We start from the raw sequence: 16,340 nt of genomic DNA on the forward strand, positions 1-16,340 counted from the left end.
GAAGAGTATAGGAGGGAATTATTCAGAGCCAGGAATATAGGTCAGTGAAGTTGTCTAAGTATGTGAACTACATAAGAGGGACTATGAACAGATGATGATTCTTGGCTTTAGCTCAGTTGAGTTCTGAAATCCAGACTTGGTAGAAGATTGGAAGTTAGAGAACTGTTCCTATTGTGAAGTTAAAAATCAAATGCTTTGAATTTTAAAACCTCCTCTTGCCAAATATGGTCTTAGTGATGATCATCTTAAAATACCAAGCTTTCTACTACAAGCGTTACCTTATAATCCTAGCTCTGTTTTGAAATACAGAATTCTCCCTCTGAAAGGGAGTCTCTTCAGCCTTGTACCCTTTGTGCCCCTAGCATGGAAGAATGTGAGGCGCTTTGTACCAGGCTGGCCATCATGGTAAAGGGCCAGTTCAAGTGCCTGGGCAGCCCTCAGCACCTCAGAAACAAGTTTGGTAACGTATATATTCTGACAGCAAAGATTAAGATTGATGAAAATGAAGATAAACTAGCGGAGTTCAAAGAATTCATTGCAACAACTTTCCCAGGTAAGAGAAGTAGGGTTGGCTTGTGAAAACTGTGTTAAGTCACGTATGTTGTGCTGCTGCATGTAATAATTAACTTTTTGCTGTGAGTTACTGATGTTTATTTTCAATTAGGCTCCTTTGGGAATAGTTTTTTTCTATGAATTTATTCCTGATTATGCTAAGAAGCTTTCTCAAAATAGCAGAGGCTCTCACCAGTCTCTTGTAGGAACCAACCAGTAAGATAAATGTGTTCAGGTGTATTTATCTGGAGCTAAATTATTGAGGTTAAGTCTCTATTTTTTACGCTTGATAAAAATTTTTCAGGTTTCCCTTTTCTGAGCATGTATCCTCTGCCTTTCCCTGACTCCTGAGACAGGAAATGCCTATGAAATGCAAACAAGAACAATAAACTCCCTTTTCTCCTTTCAAGTAAATAATCTCAGTGTGTGACATAAAAATGAATTATTCTGCTTTTGTGTGCTAACTTCAGTAAGTGCCTCTCTGTGCCCATGGTAAACAGTAATTTACAGCCAGCTTCTATTTATTTCTACCCCCACTACTTTATTCTAATTGTTAAGCAGAGATATGGTAAGTCTTTTAAGTTTGACTGGCTTAGTCTCTAAGTTGAATGATGACTCTGTTAACAATGTGGTGGCCAGATGGTCATGATGCAAGATTAAAACCATGGAGGCTATAACAATGGTAAAGCAATACATGGTATTGGTATACACTAAGGAAGTGACTGTCAGAATGGAGAGGAAGAAATGATAAGAAATGGATATACAAGGGGGGAGGGTATATAGCTCAGTGTAGAGTACATGCGTAGCATGCACAAGGTCCTGGGTTCAAACCCCAGCACCTCCATTAACAAACAAACAAACAAACAAACAAATCTAATTACCTTCTCCTCAAAAAAGCACAAAAACCCAAAAGTCCTAGCTAAAAAAAAAAAGAAGAAGAAAAAGAAATGGATATACATATTGAAATGGGCAACTCAAGAGGAGGAACCACTATGTGGAAAAGATAATTACTTCCGTATTAATTATATTAATTATACTTAGAAATTCAGATAAATATGTTCATTAGGCAGTTGAATATTCATTGAATCATTCATTCATATGGTAAGATTTATGGAGCATTTGTTGCATACAGTGTTGAAGACACTGAATTAACCACACAGAATCATATACCCTGTGAGCCACTTCAACATCCTACTCAGCCTGAAGGTGAGAGAGGACACAAGAAGAACTGAGGACAAACTTGTCTTAAAGGAAGTGAACAAAATAGCTTGGCTGTGAAACTACGTATGGAAGACTGCTGATTTGGCGATCTTTCCCCCATACTATTTAGCTGTTTCAAAAAGACCTCCCCATTTAAAGAGAGCAGAATAGAAAGGAACCTGTATGGTATCTATACGCAAAGATTATCCAGAAAAGGGGGAAAGAACAAAATAGAATATGTGAAAGGCAGCTTAAATGTACATTTCAGTCTAAGATTATCTATAGGAACTGAAAGATTATTTTAATTAAATGCTTCTGTTTAGGGTCAAAGAATTTAAAAGATCATGCATTATCTTTAAAAGACCACAAAGAAAATAGTTCCTCTTTCTACAGCATGACAGATTATACTCTCAGAAACGTACTGCTGTTAAAATAAAAATACACACTGGAAAACATAAAGTAAAATTACTTTTAATCATTTGCTTAGAGTCAGGGAAAAAAATGAGAAAATTCAAAGAACTAAAACAAAACAGAAAGAAAAATTAACAAGCTGATACTTGATAGTGACAATAATAAAACTCAGAAGCTGGTTAGCCCTGAAGCAAGTTCCAATACCAGAACTAAGATAAGAGGTAAAATGTTGGGCCCACTGCCATGTGAGTTTAACCTAAGATTCCCACAATAAGGAAGGACCTCCAAAAATGAACAAATGTTCTGGTTTCCAGTCCAGCATGTGAAAATGTTGGAAATTGATGCTCTGTCCTAATAAGTAAAAACCTGAACAAACTGAGAAATCAACAACTCTTCTAGGATCTGAAAAAGAGGTAAGGGCACAGGGCAAACCACTGCAGCCAATATTGGAGAGACTGGCAAACACAGGGACTCATGGGTTACCAGAGCAGAGAATAACAAGCAGAAACCTCAAGGGGAAACCAGTGCCAGCGTGGGAAAACCTGAATTATAATTGAATTGCTGGAGGTGCTGTGTGGACAACTCCAGGAGGTAGCAACTCGAGGGGACCCAGTCCTGGGGGGTCTCCCACATACTGTGATATTTACCCCCAGGACCTTGACCCGGCTACCAGAGAAAGTATAAGAAAAATCCCCTCATGCTTCCAGAAGGGAGAAGGGGAAAGGAACCATTTTGAAAGACATAGGACTCTTTTCTTTGTAAAACACCTACCCTCAGGGGAAACTAGTTAACTAGAAGCTAACAGGCTGGGGTATTTTCAGAGCCTAAATGACCTTGGGGAAGCTCCAGTCAACTCTTGGCCATCTTGTTCCACAAAAGCGGGGAAAAAGTGAGAAACCTCTTGTAAAGTTCACTGTGCAGAGGTATAGACTCACTGAATAGTTGAGATATTCACACAGGATATAGAACACTCCCTCTCTCCCACACCTCACCACTAGATTATTGAAGTTCCATTTACCGCAGTTCCTTTTTCCAAGGAAGTCTAGCAATCAGACACAAAATCAGAAATCACACCAAAAGCCATAAAACACAATGTGAAGAGACAGAGCAGTGTCAGAACGAGACATGTCAGTGATGTTGGAATATCAGTCCAGTAACTGGAAACAACTATGATTGATATGCTAAGGGCTATGCTACAGTGGATAAAGCAGACAATATTCACGAACAAATGGGCAATGTGGGCTGGCAGATGGATGGACTAAGAAGGAATGCTAGAGATCCAAGACACCGTAAGAAATGAAGAATGAAGAATGTCTTTAATTGACTTCTTCAGTAGACTAGACATGGCTGAAGGAACAACTGCTGAGCTAGAGGATCTACCAGTAGAATCCACAAAAACAAAAAGCACAGAAAACAAAGACTAAAAAAAAAAAGAACAAAATATCCAAAGACTGTAAGACAACTACAAAAACAAATGTAATATGCGCAATGTTGGAAATACCAGAAGAAAAAGAAAAAGAGAAAGGAACAGAATATTTTAAATAATGACTGAAAATCTCCCCCAAATTAATGTCAACACCAAACCACAAATCAGGGAAGCTCAGAGAACAGGATAAATGCCAAAAGTAAATAAACCAACAAACAAACAAGCAAACAAATAATGAGACCTAGGTATATCATTTTCCAATGACATAAAATCAGAGAAAAAAAAATCTTGAAAGAATCCAGAGAAAAGAGCCACCTTACCTATAGAGGAACAAAGATAAGACTTGCATCCTCAGAGACCGTGCAAGCAAGAACAAAAGGGAGTGAAATATTTAAAGTGTTGAGAGAATAAAACCACACACATAGAATTGTGTACCCAAAGAAACTTCAATTCTCCTTCAATGTGAAGGAGAAATAAAGGCTTTCTCAGGCAAAAAAAAAAAAAAAAAAAAAAAAATTGAAGATATTTCTTGCCAGTAGACCTGCTTTGCAAGATATGTTTTTTTAAAAAGTTCTTTAGAGAGAAGGAAAATGTACACACACACACACACACACACACACACACACACACACACACACACACACAGGAATACTATTCAGCCATAATAAAGAATGGAATAGTGCCATTTGCAGCAACATGGATGGACCTAGACATTACCATACTAAGTGAAGTAAGTCAGAGAAAGAAAAATACTATATGATATCAATTATATGTGGAATCTTAAAAAATGACACAAATGAACTTATTTACAGAACAGAAACAGAGTCACAGACATAGAAAACAAACTTACGGTTATCAGGGGAGAAGTAGGAGGAAGGATAAATTGGGAGTTTGGATTTGCAGATACTACCTACTATATATAAAATAGATTAAAAAGAAAACAAGGTCCTACTGTATAGTACAGGGAACGATATTCAATACCTTGTATGGCCTATAATGAAAAAGAATGTGGAAAGGAATATATATATATATATATATATATATATATATATATATATATATATATATATATATACATATATATATTTATATATAGCTGAATCACTATGCTGTATACCAGAAACTAACACAACATTATAAACTGACTTTATATTTAAATTTTAAAAAATAAAAAGGAGCATGCATGGAAGTACTAGAAAAAAATTAGATGAGTAGAGAACACAGTGATATACAAAGACAGCTAGTGTGCTGGAGAGAATTTTTTAAGTAAACATCTCAGAAATACTTCACTATTAAGAACAAATAAACAACATAGAAAGTACAAGGGACATGGAGACTGGAAAGGAGGAAACAGAAAACCATCAACCAGAAATATAGGCAAGCATTCGAGAGAGAAAATAAGAGAGAGGCAAGGAAAGACAAAGCAACACAACCATGAAAACAGTCCACAAAGAAAAAAAAGCAAAGCCATAGAAGAGAACAAATACTGAAATACTATCATTCAAGAACATTTCCTGAGATAATACAAACCTACTTATTCAAAGGACAACCTGAAAAATTGACCCAACATTGTCAACGTCAAGGAATATTCCAATATAACTATTGTATTTTGTATTGCAATAAAGGTTGGGGGACCTTTGGATATCCAGATTAAAAGAGAAGGAAAAGAAAGAAAATTTATAAGGGAAAGAAATTTATATTGACCTCAGACTTTGTGTCAAACTTTCTATGATAAGAAAAATGCAAGCCAGAGATCTGACATATAGACAAAGTGAATTTCAAGAACAAAATTCACAGAGTTATGAACACATAAGAATTCAGTGGCTATTGTTCCCAGTGGCTCTCCCTGAAGACTTACAAACAAAATTTCACATAGACTGAGAAATAATTGAAGAAGTTTCTGCATAAGAGCTAAAGGTGTGCATTGAATGTTTTTTACCTCTAGACTGAGGCCTAAATGAAGAGGATCCAAGTGATAGATTATTATGTAAAAGAATATGTTTTAGAAATGTGTATAAAATAAGTTATCAAAAACGGTAGGGAAGAAGGCAGAGGATACATGGAAAGTAGTATGCTTACTGAATGCCATTTAGGTGTTAAGTGGAAATAAAAAGGTGCTACTGTGAATTAGATGCTGGGAAGGGCAGTAAGAGGTTACTAGCATATCCAATGTCATTCTTACTAGGGATACAAAAGACAGTATCTTAAAAGGAAGGGACTATTTGTGGGTATCAGCATAAAGATATTAGCATGAAGTTTACTGTTAGAACAAAAACATGTATTTTCTGTATCAGAATTGTAAAAATTAAAGAATAAAGAGAACCAACTACATGATGAAGATATACACACACATACTTTATATATTTATATTTGTGTTTATAACTATGCATGTATATGTATAAATAATTTTTTAATTGGAGGAATGTAATTAAATATATTGTTACTTTCCATAAATGTAAATAGGCTAATTCCTTCATTAAGTGAAAAAAATTTCAGATTAGATAATGAGCAAATCTATTTTTCTGATGTGTATTTTAAAAAAGGTAGTAAAAAAACCTAAACTAGAGAGGTTAAAAACAAAGGAATGAGGTTCACACTGTCTTGCTAGTCCGTTCTCAACCTTTAGTGATTTGTTAAAATTTTTAAGCTTTATATTCTCACCAGCTTATGCCACCCAGCTGTGTCTACCTTGTATAAGCAAATGCTCTCATCCTGATGCTGTCTGCAGATGCCTATCTTCCACCCCCAACCCCATATGGGGTTAGTTATTTGCCCTGAGTCTGCCCCATCAGAAAACTGATGGGATTAAGAAAAGCCAATAATTTGAAATTTATCCAGCCTTCTTACAGTAACAGTGAGAGTGGCATTCTTTCTGACTTGCTGTATCATACAGGTGAAACTGAAGTTGGTATAACCACTTTTAAAAAGAGCAATGGCCCAACAATTCCACCTACAGGTGTACCTTAGTTTCTTGCATGCACCTGTGGCAAGAAAACTAAAATAATATTTAAGTTAGCAGTACTCACAATTGTCAGATAACCCATATGTCTATTAGTATAGCTGAATGGAAAATAAATTATGAAATATTCACATACCAGATTACTGTTTAAAAGGAAAATGAATGAATTCTAGTTCTATGCAACCTCATGGATGAATCTTACACTGAGAGAAAGAAGAAAGAAAAGAATATACACTAGATGATTCTATTAACACAAACTTCAAAAGTAGGAACATTCTACCTAAATTTTTAGGGGTACATGCCTGGAGACATTTAAAAAAGAAATGTCCAAAATTACAATGAAGGTATTGGTTATTTTTTGGGAGCATAGAGGCTGGGAAGTGGCACATGTGCCCAGGTTACTGTCACTTGACCTTAATGAGGTGGTTTCATCAGTGTTTGCTTTGAATATTTCATTAAATTCAGTGTTTAAAACATTTCATACACACAAAAAAGAGCTTTATGTGACTATGGAGACAATACATGCATTAAAATGCATATTAAGAAAAGCCACTTAGCATTATAAACATGTACGTTTTTCTTTAAAACATTTTAATCCCAGTTAATCCAATTTGCAATAATACACAAATTTGCCTGATAAGTGTAAACATATCTGTTTGTTCTAAATTAGAAATGGATACCACCCTCTCCCCTGCACTGTCCCAGTGTGTTCTTCCTCACCTGTGAAAGAAACAGGCACACATGGCCCGATTTGGGTGATTTATATGTATGACTTCTTCTTTCACATGGTGTGTAATCATGCCCAGAGTGAGGAGGCCTTGTTCTGCTCTCCTCCCCATCAAACACACTGTCCGTGCATACATGCTCACACAAGAGTGAAAATCCTCCCAGTTAATATTTTCAGGACTACATTCAGAAATAAAGTCTTACAGTAACACTAGAATTGTAGAAGGCTCAGGTTTTTTACATTGGGCATGTGAGCTGACAATTTTTTGTGCCCAAAAGCCTGCCCTCAATAACTGCTATGAACTCCACATAATAAGACTTTCATCAGGAATAAATCTGCTGAAAAGAATTAACCATGTCATGCATACCAAAGAGAGTGGATATTCAATCATGTCCCCTTTTGTATTAGCCACATCCACTCACCTTTCTATGGCATATAATTACGTATATACAGCAATATTTTGGCAATTTTAAAAGAAATCTGTCAGATGATTCAGCCATCCTATCTTTCCTTTCTTAGGTAGTGTATTAAAGCAGGAGAATCAAAGGATCCTTAACTACTACATCCCCAGCAAGGACAATACCTGGGGAAAGGTGACTGTAAATTCATTCCCTTCTATCATTACATGTTAAGAAAGCACCAGTGATGGGAGAAGTATTAGATACTCAGGCATGTGGAGCAGAATTCTGGCAATGCAGGAGGAGCAGAGTCTTTAGGTTACTTTTCAAATACCCCTAGAGTTTAATTGCTTGGTTTCTGCTCCCTAAATCCCATTGTGAGTCCTTGTCCATCAAGAGAATGAGGAGAGAGTGCTGCCTTCTCTCAGTTTTTCAATTATCTATTTGTCCATTTTCTCATCTCCCTCTTCTGTGCCTTTTGTCCTCCACCATTAACTTGGCAGCAGTGGCAGGAAGTGGAAGAGGCACATCTGGCTTGGAGGCTGGAAGCGAGGACTGCAATGATAACTGCACTTTTTGTTATTGTTGTTGCTAAAGGTGTTTGGTATTTTGGAGGAGGCCAAAGAGCAATTCAATTTAGAAGACTATTCCATCAGTCAGATTACGCTGGAGCAAGTCTTCCTGAGCTTTGCTAACCTACAGTACACAGAAGATGATTATTAACAAAAGGTGCCATGAGATTCAGTTCCAACTGTTATGTCTTCCTTAGACTCCTCTACTACACCTGGATACATGGAGTGGCGTTCCTATGTGTGTATCTCAGTGTACATATGTTTATGTAATAAACAGTCCCACAAAGGAAAACACATGTCCCTTCTTTGTAGATTTACATCAGCAGCCTGTGTATCCAGCATGTGCAAATCTAAAAAATTTGGTGAAAATTTTTGTTTTCTCTCCTAGAAAATATGAAAGAGCTACGTTTATCAGACTGGGGACAAGAACCTACTCTTGAGTATTCTGAATGTTTGAACAGAAACATCCAGAAATGATGCTGTTCCACACGTGCTGAGCAAGCAGGAATTACCCACCGCCCCCGCCGCCCCCCGGGGAGGTGGAGTGGATACAGGCTGCCTAGGCTGGCCAACAGGGAACCTTGGCTGGGTCTGGGAAGCAAGAAACTCTTCTCTGGGGTTGGCAGGCTGGTGGGTCACCTCCGTGAATCACTGGGAATCCACACTTAAGGGGGGAGGGGGAGCGGTTCAGGGAGGGGGAGTGAAGTTCCACGTCTGCTGCTGGTAAGAGCAGGAAGAATCTAGGAGAACATCCTTAAGCCCGTTGCCCTGCAGTGCTCCTCCAGCGCCCTCTCCTGACAAACGTTAACCTGTCAGTTCAAGAGCCTAGCTCTGGCGCTGAGGCAGTAAATGATGCATATCTGGCACAGCCGACAGAGGATTTATCCTTCGATAGTCAGAATGCAGAATCTGTGACTCGTTAAGTTACACTGGAGCTGGGTATTCGGGTGGGGTCAGCCAAGAGGAGCAAGCATCGAGGAAACTGGGGAGCATGAGAAAGGTCTGGAGGTGGGGTCAACTGAAAGACTGGCTGAGGGCTCAGACGAGTGGCAGCGGTTTTCCCGCGCCAAGAGGTCAAGGGCAGAGGTGGAGGGGTGGAGAGTTGCTGTGGAGGAAGGGATGCGCATGCGGGGGCAAGGGCCGCGTGTACTGCGTGTATTATGCTTCACGACGGGGACCTTTTGGGTAGCCCGCCGGTGGGGATTTGCAAGACGCGGTAAATTTTCTATTTAAACACCACCAATCCTGGGCGTGAGGGGATGGGGCAGCCAATGGCTATCCTTAAACTTTCTGCCACCAGTCACTGGGCCCGCTGATGGTGACGTTGACACAGGAGGGAGAAGGAGCCGGCGAGACTTGGAGGTTCGTGGGGTCGTCCAGTAGGGTCCAGAGGCAGAGAACCTGGGGAGTAAGCGAAGGGGCGCCAAGGTGGGGCGTTCAGGATCTGGGCGGTGCACGAGGGGTGCAGTGGGGAAGGAGGGCAGGCTCTGAGGTGTCAGGGGCCGAGGGACCAGTGCGCGGAGAGGGCTGGCCAATTCTGGGAAGGTGGGAGGATTGGGAGGGCGCTCTGGGGCTTAGGGCTGGGAGTGCGACGAGCCGCGGACTAGGCGCGGGCAGGTTGCGCGGAGAAGGGGCGGTGGCCGCGCGCGGCCGCAAACCTGCGGGGCGGGGGAGGGGCGGGGCCGGTTGCGAGGAGGGCGTTGGGAGGAGGCCCTGCGCCGGAGTCGCCGCACGTTTCTCAGCCGCGGAGACAAAGGCGGAGGCGGTGGCGGTTAAGAGGCCTGAGCGGTGAGTATTCGGACCTCCGCGCCCTAGCTCCTTCTCGCCAGCTTCCCCTGCTCAGCCAGGTGCTCCGCGGAGTTCCCGGAGGCCGACCCCACTGCCTGCGCTCAGAGCCAGAAAGTGCGTGTCCTACCCATCCTCCCTCCCCTCCAAAAGTCACACACAAACCGTCTACAACCCTTTCTCCCCCCAAAACAATTAAACCAGAAGACAACCCTCACAAAATCCCGTATTACTTACCCCAGTCTGTTAGTCACACGGCCTCGTCCCTCCGTGTCGCCCCCTCTCCCACAACATACTGCCGCTGCTTGGGGGTTTACTCAGGAGGGAAGGGTCATGACGCCTCTACCTTTAGACCTCACAGAACTTTCTAGGGGACTGTGAGGCGGGACAACAGGCAAAATAAAGTTTACTTTTCCTCGTCGTGGATTATCCCAAATCTCTTATTTTCTCTAAAAAGGGGAACACTGTCTTCTTGCTCTTTGTGGTATGATCTCTTCTCTGGAGAAAATAAAGATTGGAAGTGGGTTGGGTCACAAGATAAAGGAAAGTAAATTGAAATTTAAAACTATGTTTTTCCAGTCACCAGAGTCCTCAGAAGCTATTTTTGCCAGATTTTTGCATTCTGGAACTTGGCTTCAGTGGTATTTGCTGTTTATAACTTTGATCTGAGGCTTTTTGAATGAGGAATTCTATATTGTTTATTGTGCAGATATATACTAAATACCAACTATGGTGAGGTCCAATTTTATATAAAATCCATATTGTTATCCTGAAGGAAAGCACAACAGTAGCTGGCATCACTGTATCCGGAAAATCTGAAATGGTGTAAGTAAGCCCTTCACTACCTGGTTAAAAATTCATGGAAAATCATTTGATTTTACAAGTCTCTGGCAATGGCCTAAACTGGTTTTTTTGTTTGTTTATTTGTTAGTCTGCTTGGCTTGTCTGCTCTGTTCCATTTTTACCATTGCCCCATGTGCAGAAGACACTTGCCATGCCCTTCTTGGTCAAGATTAGTCTTAATTTAGATCTTCAGAAATGCTTGCCTAAATTCAAAATAATGTTCAAAGCCATGTACTAGATACTACAGACATAAAAATGAACAAGAGTCTATACCAACCTCTTTACATTTTGAGAGGAATCCGTTTTCTCTTGTAATGAGGCCAAGAACCACTAAAATAGGAGAAAATGTGAGGAATCCCATGAGCATAGTAGTCATTGGAGTATTTTACCTCCCAGAGTGAATGTGGCAATACCCCATAAAAAGATGAATGCAATCATGGGTTTTTTTTTCAGTTTTATTGAGATATTATTGACATATAACATGTAACTTTAAGGTGTACAGTATGATAATTTGATACCCATATCTATTGCAAAATGATTACCATAGTAAGGTTAGTTAATAGGTTCAACACCTCACATAGTTAGCATTTTTGGTGTGTGTCGTGATAACATTTAAAATCTCTAAACATGCTTTGATATCCTTCTCTTTATCTTTTGTATATGTACTGTAAATTCGACCTATGTGGTTACTGTGAGTCTTACATAAAAGGTCTTATAGATATAACAATGTTTTTTCAGCTGATTACTTAACTTTGATCACATGCAAAAACTCTATCCTGTTAATTTCTCCTCTCCATATTTTATGTTTTTGATGTTACACTTCACCTCTTGTATATCATATGTCCATTAACAAATTATTGTAGCTATAGTTAATACTTTTGTCCTATAAACCTTTATAATAGAGTTAAATAATTAACAGACCTCCATATTACAGTACTACAGTGTTCTGAATTTGACTGTATACTTTACCAACATGTTGTATATTTTCATACATTCTCATGTTACTAATTAGTAGCAAATGACCTCCTTATTAATCACTGATTCTCTGCTTAATCAAGCCTGCTGTTGAAGCTTCTTACCGTAGTCTGCAGAAATCCTAGATTTGAAGACTAGATTCCATAATTTTACTGATTTTTGTCTGATTATTTTGTTGCACTAAAGGTGGTTAAAATCTCCCTTTGTGTTATTATTGTTTTCCCTATTTCTACCTGCGTATCTGCTAACATTTGCTTTAGTCTCTTTTGAGCCCATGATATGAAATATATATATATTTCATTATACATATATGAGATTGTTATGTTTTTCTGGTGAATCAAATCTTAATTTCATCTAGTAATACTCTTTTTTTCCTTAAGGTTTTTTTTTTTTTGATCTAGCATGAGACCATGCAGCCATTTTTTCCCTTGGTTAGTGGGTCTGCATGGTCCATTTTTTTCAGTCCATCTGCTATCAACCTTTCAATAAGTTGATACTTGAAATGTTTGTTTTATGGGTTTCTTTTTTAAATGCTCTCTGGCAATTATTATTTTCATGTGGAGCATTTAGATCACTTTATCATTTAGTGTAATTCCTGATACTTAATATTTGGTTTTAAAGTCACTATCTTTTGATCTATTTCCTATTTGTGGAACCAGTTCTACATTTCTTTTTCTCCCTTATCTAGCCTTTATTTGCTTGATAGAGTTATCTTATTTCCTTTTTTCTCTCTTAGTTTAGTATTTTTCACTCTTTTGCTATTATTTTAATATTTTTCATAAATACAGCATGCACTTTTGTCTATCAGTGTTTAATACTAATTGGGACTTTTGCAGTGCCCATAGAAATTGCAAAGTCCTCAGAAGATAGGCTCTGTTTATCTCTGTTCTTCTTTTATTTGCTAATGTTCTCATGTATTTCTACGTATAATTCAATCCCTTCAGCCACAGACATGGTTTTATGCAGTTAAAAATTATTTAGATGTACGCTTTTCTGTTTTACTTGTTTTGTTATCTTTTGTCTTCCATATGTATACTTTCTTTCTACAAATGGTCCCTTTAAGCATTTTTAAAATTTGTTTTCTAATGACAAATTTTCAACTTGTATTTCTTTGTTTTTGTCTTCATTTCACCTTAATTCTTGAAAATTATCCTTTGCTTGGTATAAAATTAGTCGGTAGTTATTTCCTTGCAGCAGTTTGAATATATTTATTTCAGTCTCTGTTGGTTTCCGTCTTTTTCAAAGAAGTCACAGTCTTATCATTGCTTTTATGAAGGTCATCTGTCTGTTTTCTGTGGTAGCCTCATTGTTATGTACTTAAGTGTAGAAAGGTTTTCATTTATCCTGCCTGGGGTTCATCTTGAGCCTGTAATTTTACGTTTTTCAACAATTTCAGAAAAATTTCAGCTCTTTTCTCTTCGTTTGTTACCTCTCTTCATTTCTACTTATACTGTCCTCCAGTTATGTATTCATTAAATTTTATGACTATTTCTGTGTCACTGTATTCTTTATTTTTCTGTCTATTTGTCTCTCTGTTTGAGTATTTTATTCTGAAAAAATTTCCTGACCAATTATTTCTCTTCAGCTGTATCAAATCTGCAATTATAGTATCCATCGAGGTTAAGTTCAGCTGAGATAGTCTTCTATTTTAGAATTATTTGGCTGTTTTCCAAATTTGTCATTCCATTGTCATAGTTCCAGTTCTCATATTCTCAATCCTGTCTTTTTTTCTTTTTGAATGTAGAAGTTATAGTTATTTGAAAGGCTCACATACAGAACCTTTTGAAGTGGTTTTGTGTTTGCTTCTTACTTTCTCATTCATGTAATCTTATTTTCCTGTCTATGGTTATTTTATATTATATGATAGAAATTATATTTGGAAATTGGTTTTTAGAAATAATTTGATTTGAGATGTTTCTTAATTCCTTCAGAGAGATTTTATTTCTTTGTTTGCTTTTATCTGGCACCTTGGTTAAATCTCAGAGCTTGAGCAGCTTTGGAGCTCTGTTTCAGTATCTGCAATGTGCAGCCTACTTCTAGTTTACCTTAACTTGGCAGCCCAAAGGAAGGAAATTTTCCCAACCTACCCTCAACCCAGGTCTGTGAATTTAACTTTGGTCACTCTGCTACATGAGGCTCTTAAAACAGCTGCTTAGCTTCCCAGTCTCTTGGCTGGCACTTCAGGAATTGACAATATCTAGGAGTAAAGATTCCCCAATGCTAGGCCTACCTCCGCAAATTTCAAACTTCTACTTGTACTTAGCATAACTTTTTCAAACTTCTACTTGTACTTTGAATAACTTATTCTCCTCTTCCTGAAGGTAGACCTATATTATTTTCTTACCTGCTAGATTTGTAGTTATGTCTGCCTTTACATTCTGAATATTATTTATTTATACTTTCCTTTTTATCTTGATGAATTTCACGAGAGATTTGCTTACTTTACTATTCTTTAAATATATATATTGCTTTTATTATTTCTCTCTATTAATTTCTGTTTTCTATTTCATATATGTATGCATTTAGCTTTATTTCTTTTCTCCTGCTTTAGTTGTGTTTATTCTGTTGTTCTTTTTCTAACTCATTAAATTGTATCCTAAGACCATTTATTTTAAACCTCTTTTGCTTTTTCACATAGGAAATAAAAGTATACATTCCCATCTAAGTATAACATTAGTTATCTTCCACAAGTATTGAGATGTAGTATTTTTACTATCAGTTGGTTTTATGTATTTTAAATTCCCTCTAATTTCTCCTTTGACAGATGAACTGCTTAAAAGTATTTTTTAAATACCTAAATCTGCAGGAATCTTTAACTCATCTTTTTATATAACTCCACCTTAATACAGTTGTGATCATAGGCTGTGTTCTGTATGATACTGGCAATTTGAAATTTATGGGGCTGTTGCTGTTATGGCTAGAATATGATCAGTTTTTATAAATGCTTTATGTGTGCTTGAGCAACAATCTTAGTTGTTGTGTAGAGTATTCTGCATATATGTATGAGATCAACTTCCTAATTATGTTGTGTTTAAATCGTCTATATTTTTCTGTTTGCCTAACCTGTCAAAAACTTGGAAAATTGTATTGAAATCTTTCAATATGATGGTTGATTGATCAGTTTATCCCTGTACTTGTATGGAAGTTATTTTATATGTTTTTAGACTATGTTACAAGTATATGTTAGTATAGTATTGATATCTGATGCACATAGGTATAGAATTGCTAAGATCCCCTGGTGAATTGAGCCTTTTATTGTATGGTAAGTCTTTTTTTTTTTTTTTTTTTGTCATAAAGACAAACTATTATAGCTCTCCCAGCATTACTTTTAGAATTTACATATTCTTATGTTTAGATATGGCCCTTTATAAACACTATTTAGCTAAATTTCAAAATTGAAATTTATTATTTCTATTAACAGATTTAATCCATTTACATTTTTTGTGATTACTAACCTATTTGAGTGATTCTACCATCTTAATTTTTACATTTTTATTGTCCTTCATTTTCTATTCTTCTGTGTCCTGCTTTGCTTTTCAATTTTAATTAGTAGAATTTTTTTTCTTTTATGTATAGTGGTGGAAAGATAATCTTTTCAATAAAATAATTAATACTGAGTCGGATATTCACATGAAAAAGATTCAACCTTAACCTCTTTATAAAATAAACATAAAAGTCAATTTTAAGTGGAGAATAGATTTAAAGATGAAAAGAAAAACAATAAAGCATTTAAAAGAGAATATAGAAGAACAGATTGGAGTAAGCATATTTTTAACAGGATACACAAAAACCTATTTAATTGAACTGCATTAAAAGTAAAAGCTTTACTTAGCAAAAAATACTTTGAAGAGAGTAAATAGGCAAGTTGTAGAGCTGGAGAAGATATTTCTCATATTTATTTTGAAAGGAATATATGCTAGAATATGTGAAAAACACTTTTCTCAACAAGAAAATGTTGCCTCCCCCTAATAAAAGTTTGTAAAAGACTTGAACAGGCACCACACAAAACACAACATGCAAATGCCCAATAAACATATGAAAAGTTTGATATATTTCACACTGGTCTAGTTTTGCTTTTGTTGCTAATGCTTTGGTATCATATCTCAGAAAGCATTGTCAAGCCCAATGTCAACAAGCTTTTTTCCTATGTTTTCCTCTAGAAATTTTAGTTTCAAGTCTTAAGGTTTAAATCTTTAATCCATTTTGAGTTGATTTTTGTTGTATGATGTAAGAAAAGAATCAAATTTCATGCTTGCATATGGCTGCCCAGTTTTCTAAAAATCATTTGTTGGACAGATTATCCTTCCCCATTGTGTGTTCTTGGCACCCTTGTGGAAGATCAGTCGACCAGATATGTGTGGCTTTATTTCTGAACTCTATTCTGTTTTATCGGTCTGTATGTCTGTTTTTATGCCCATACCATACTGCTTTAAATACTGTAGTTTTGTAAGATATTTTGAAATCAGGAAGTGTGATGCCTCCAGCTTTTTTC

General features: G+C 37.1%; 2 protein-coding genes across 2 annotated transcripts in view; both read left to right on the forward strand.

Moving 5' to 3' along the window:
- Positions 1-8,526, forward strand: part of LOC105091158 (phospholipid-transporting ATPase ABCA3) — a 104,728-nt gene extending 96,202 nt beyond the window's left edge. The window contains exons 28-30 of the mRNA XM_064478509.1: positions 363-553; positions 7,795-7,868; positions 8,271-8,526. Of these exons, the coding sequence (XP_064334579.1) occupies positions 363-553; positions 7,795-7,868; positions 8,271-8,396 (391 nt within the window). The 3' untranslated portion in view covers positions 8,397-8,526. The remainder of the gene's footprint in view (positions 1-362; positions 554-7,794; positions 7,869-8,270) is intronic.
- Positions 8,527-8,950: 424 nt separating this feature from the next.
- LOC105098877 (phospholipid-transporting ATPase ABCA3) overlaps positions 8,951-16,340 on the forward strand; it is a 123,230-nt gene continuing 115,840 nt past the window's right edge. The window contains exons 1-2 of the mRNA XM_064478510.1: positions 8,951-9,607; positions 10,740-10,855. The gene's annotated coding sequence lies outside the window, so the exon portion shown is untranslated. The remainder of the gene's footprint in view (positions 9,608-10,739; positions 10,856-16,340) is intronic.

Source organism: Camelus dromedarius, chromosome 24, assembly GCF_036321535.1.
Source record: "Camelus dromedarius isolate mCamDro1 chromosome 24, mCamDro1.pat, whole genome shotgun sequence".
In the NCBI taxonomy this organism is placed as follows: domain Eukaryota; kingdom Metazoa; phylum Chordata; class Mammalia; order Artiodactyla; family Camelidae; genus Camelus; species Camelus dromedarius.